Source organism: Penaeus japonicus, unplaced genomic scaffold, assembly GCF_977035675.1.
Source record: "Penaeus japonicus unplaced genomic scaffold, GWHDUDI00000001_assembly GWHDUDI00000021, whole genome shotgun sequence".
Taxonomy (NCBI): Eukaryota; Metazoa; Arthropoda; class Malacostraca; order Decapoda; family Penaeidae; genus Penaeus; species Penaeus japonicus.
Window position 1 is genome coordinate 2,811,929 of NW_028234423.1, and position 5,000 is coordinate 2,816,928.

At 30.7% G+C, this 5,000-nt stretch overlaps 1 protein-coding gene across 1 annotated transcript; it reads left to right on the forward strand.

Moving 5' to 3' along the window:
• Window positions 1-3,605: 3,605 nt before the first annotated feature.
• On the forward strand, window positions 3,606-4,888 carry LOC147469416 (uncharacterized). The gene is made up of 2 exons (XM_086548588.1): window positions 3,606-3,799; window positions 4,228-4,888. Exon 2 carries the CDS (start codon window positions 4,235-4,237, stop codon window positions 4,886-4,888), a length of 654 nt encoding a protein of 217 aa, XP_086404714.1. The 5' UTR covers window positions 3,606-3,799; window positions 4,228-4,234.
• Window positions 4,889-5,000: the final 112 nt, after the last annotated feature.

Genomic DNA, 5,000 nt, shown 5'->3' on the forward strand with positions numbered 1-5,000 from the left:
TTTTTGTCATCATCATCATTATTCATTATTATCACTGCTATTTTTGTATTATCACTGATATAATCATTGGCATATCCATTTTCATTGTTATAAGTTACCATTAATATTTCTACGAATACTACCATAATTATCTCTCTTTCTGTCAAACATATTCTCATTATGTGCTAATATCATTGGCATCAGTAATGATTAGTATCATAATTATTTTGTCTGCTTTAATTCCAACGTTTTCATTAATGTGATGATTATCATTATAATTATTTGTTAGCAAGGTTTGTTATGTGTGTGTGTGTGTGTGTTTTTGTGTTTGTGTATGTTTATGTGTGTATGTGTGTGTGTGTGCGTGTGTGTATGCATGCATCTCCGGAAGTGTCCCTTTAAGGAGGAAACGCACAGGCCCTCGTAGTCAAAATCGAACAAACACGACGTCACCGCCAAGCATAATACAACCCAAGCCAGGTCAAACTAGGTCAATCCTACGCCACCTCTTTCAAGCGGACACATTAGCCAGCTGAAGCGGCAGGTGCAAAGGGGAAGACCCGCTTGAGGTGCCTGGATTCTAACGAGCGAAGTTCTCCCTGCCTAGGACCCAGTCGGAAGGACCTTCGCCAAAATTCCCGGTCGGAGGGAAATCGGAGTCAAGACGGCGGGAAGAGATGGGTCTCATTAGTGAAGGTGGGCGTGGGCGTCTTGCAAGAAGTGCATTTGATCAATTACAATAGATTTTTTTTTGTGTGTGTGTATGTGTGTGTGTGTGTGCGTGTGTATGTGTGTGTGTGTGTGTTTTCATTTCTGTAATGAAGGATCTGATATTCATTTGATAAGGTGTCATTTCGAATGGCATATTTTCGATGAATGTATGTATTCTTTATTCATATTTGACTATACACAAACGCTTATATGAGTATGATATCTTCAATATTTGTATTAGGCGTACAGTATGCGTGGGTTTCACTATATATTAACATTGTTTTCTTGGGAAGTGTATATATATATATATAATATATATATATATATATATATATATATATATATATATATATATATATATATATATATATATATATATATATATATAATATATATATATATATATATATATATATATATAATATATATATATATATAATATATATATATATATATATATATTATATATATATATATATATATATATATATATATATTATATATATATATATATATATATAATATATATTATATATATATATATATATATATATATATATAATTATATATATATATACATATATATATATATATATATATATAATATATAATATATATATTATATATATATATATATATATATATATATATATATATATATATATATATATATATATGAATATATATATACACACATTTATATGTGTGTGCATATGTATCTGTGTGTGTATGCATGCGTGTATCTATGTATATGTCTGTATCTATACGTGTGTTAACATGTATAAATTCCAAATTAAAAAATGAACTGATTCCTTTCTAATGAAGCAATTAGCTCGAATCGCTTCGTCTGTTTGCCTGCAGTTACCATTGAACATCCTCTTAAAATGTCTAGTAATCTTTTTTTCTTCTTCTTCTACTGGAAAAGACCAAGAGAAAAGAGAGCCAAAGTTAGCAACTTCCTTTGCTGCAACTTTGGCACGTCTTGCCGACACTTGTCCAAGCTTCTGCGCTTAGACATCGAATGACTTAACCTCTACTTCTTTTTCTTTTTCTTTTCAATTTTCTTTTTTTCTATTTTTTTTCTTCTAATTCTTCTTATTTTTCCTTTCTATCTTTTCTTCTTTTTCTTTCTTTCTCTCTTTTCCTCTTCTTTCTTTTTTTTTCTTCTTCTTTTTCTTCTTTCCTTTTCTCCCTCTTCGTTCTTCATTTTCTTCTACACACATACATGCAAAGACATAATTGCAAACTCATCTCTGTCAAGTATATTTGTTGTTTTTGAATTTTTATATCAAAAGCAACTTTCGTATTATCACTTATCGGAGGTAAAATATCCCCTCTACCACGGTATCTCTCCATATCTATCTATCTACCTACCTACCAATATATATATATATATATATATATATATATTTTATATATGTATATATATATATATATATATGTGTGTGTGTGTGTGTGTGTGTGTGTGTGTGTGTGTGTGTGTGTGTGTGAATATGTATGCATATATGAGTGTATATATATATATATATATATATATATATATATATATATATATATATATATATATAGATATATATATATATATATATATATATATATATATATATATATATATATATATATATATATATACATGAATATGTATGTATATGCATGTATTTATCTACCATACTTGAACTCATCATAAACTAAAATAAAATCAAACAAATTAAAAGAGAAAAAAACAAATCTATAAACTTTTCCTGATATTCATTTTTTTTTCCTTTCTGTCAGTTTAACATTACTGAAGTGGATCCCATTTCTAATTAGTTAATTTCTCAATATCTTAATGAACTATTCTTTTTATATGCCTGAAACCTTCAATCATATAAAATTGGTGTAAGTTACGTGATGAATGAAACTCATGATTATGATAACAGTAATTATATTAATGTGAGAATAAGAATAACAGAATTTTTAAAATTCATTATTAACATCATTATCACTGATATGAATGGCAGAAATTATAATGATTATACAATGAATATCGTGATGATATTAGGAATAATTATGATAGTAATAACAACGATGATGTTAATTATGATTAATAATAATGATTATCATGAGGATGAAAACATGATTAATAAGATTATCGTAATCATAATTTGTGATAGAAAAAAAAATTAAATGATGTTACTGAGAACGGTAATTCGACACACTAAGTATGATTATATCGTAATAATGGTTTATATAGTTATCATAATTCCAGTGTGAATCAGTTCAAAAAAAGATAAAGTACTGTGAGTACTATAAAAGAAGCTATAGTTATACTAGCTTCATATGCATTGACATCTGAGATATCATCCTTACACTCTCTTATATATCCTAGAAATCAAGGTATCTAATCTTATCATTAAAAGAAAAAAAGAAAAAAAAAAATCCATGTTAAATTTTATTCCACAGAAATGTCTGACCCGCGGTATGTCCCACAATCTTTTTTTTTTTTTTTTTTTTTTTTTTTTTGTAGCACGATTTTTTACTTGGGAAATATTGCATGTGTTTATTTATTCACGGTGTAACTCTATGACACTTTTTTTTATTATCTTATTTTCAGAACTTCCAATGTAGCTTTGTGAATTTGTTCCCTGTTATAAAGGTAAAAAAAAATGATATTTAAAGTTATATTTCCCTAGAATTACTCGACCTAGCTGCTTCAGAGTCTAAAAAGAACTGGGAATAAAATATGTTCATTTAAGGCACAAAAATATTGGATTTAACGATTCCGAATCTTTTTTTTTTTTTTTTTCTTCTTCTTTCGTTCATACAAGTCAAGAAGATATCGGATTTAACGTTTCCGAAATATTGATTTGATTTGTTTTTCCTTTTTTTTTTTTTTTTCTTTCTTTTTTTCTTTTTAACCCTTTATTTGATTTGTTGCCATATGGCATCATCAACTCTCAGGACACAATTCTCTGTAGCAGTTTGTCATTAAAGAAAACGAAGGGCTGGATTTTGAAGTAGCCAAATGGCTCTGTGTACGGAGCACTGCTACCGTCTGTCGGTGAATCCTTACACCACGGGAACACACGTTAGAATCTACCGACTGCCGGCACGGCTCTACACACTGCAGGTAAGCACTGCTTTTTTGTATAAATTGCTGTTTCAGAGAGAGCTTTTTAGGGAACTTTGTGTTTGCTTCTGTAGGGTAAACGTCAGTGCCATCAGTGATATACAAGAAGAAGCTGTGCTGTTTCTTAGTTATCCTAGACAACGAGGTAAACTATAGTGTAACCATATGGCTACTGATGATTTCTCCCCACCCTAGTATGTAACCAATTGGCTACTTTGCCACATTATGGTCCATTGTATGCATACATTCATATGCACGGTTTCCAAATGCCAAACATGAAAAATCATACATATATATAGCCAAATGGCTACTGCGCCAAACGGTGGTCAATGCAATGTATCATTACACTTTACATATGAATTATTTTGTGTTGGTGAATATTACTGCATGCCCATTTGCCACAATGCTAATGTAATTTTTCCTTTCAGCTATAAAATGGCCCAGCCTTTCACAACTACATCTTTCTACGGAAGAAACGTTTCTCTTACAACAGTCATTCCAGGTCCTGTTATTGCTGAATCAGATGATGATAAGACTGATGATGAGGAAGAACCGACACTGCCTGAAGTCAGTAATGATGCACAAGATGAAGATTATGTACCTGAGAATGTTGTCATTGAAGATGATGCGGCAAGTGATGACAGTGAGGACTCTGTACAAGAAGATGAGATTTCCAGGCCAACTACTTCTCGAGGCAGACCGAAAGGAAGAAGTGGGGCTTCTAAGAAACGTGAAACTGCATACAGTTGGAGAAAAAAAGAACTAGAAGTTGCTGAGATACAAAAAGAGAAAGCATTTACAACTCCAGATGAAGTTGGGTCTGCTCTACATTATTTCAAGAAAGTTTTTGATGACGAAACTTTTGAATTCATAGCTGAACAGACTAACTTGTACTCTGTACAGGCCACTGGTAGTTCTGTTAACACTAACTCTAGAGAAATGCAGGATTTTATTTCAATTCTTTTGTACACTGGTCTAGTGGACATGCCATCATACACATATTACTGGGCACAACACACGAGGTTTCCTCCAATTGCTGACTTGATGCCACTGAAACGGTTTCAGAAGAGACGTAGATACATTAATTAAGATGGCAATGGAAAGGCTGAGGAAAAAAGTGAACGGAACTACAAAATTAGGAGAGTGATGGAAACAATTAGAAAAAATTTCATGAAATTAGAGGAGGGGTACAGTTCTCTAT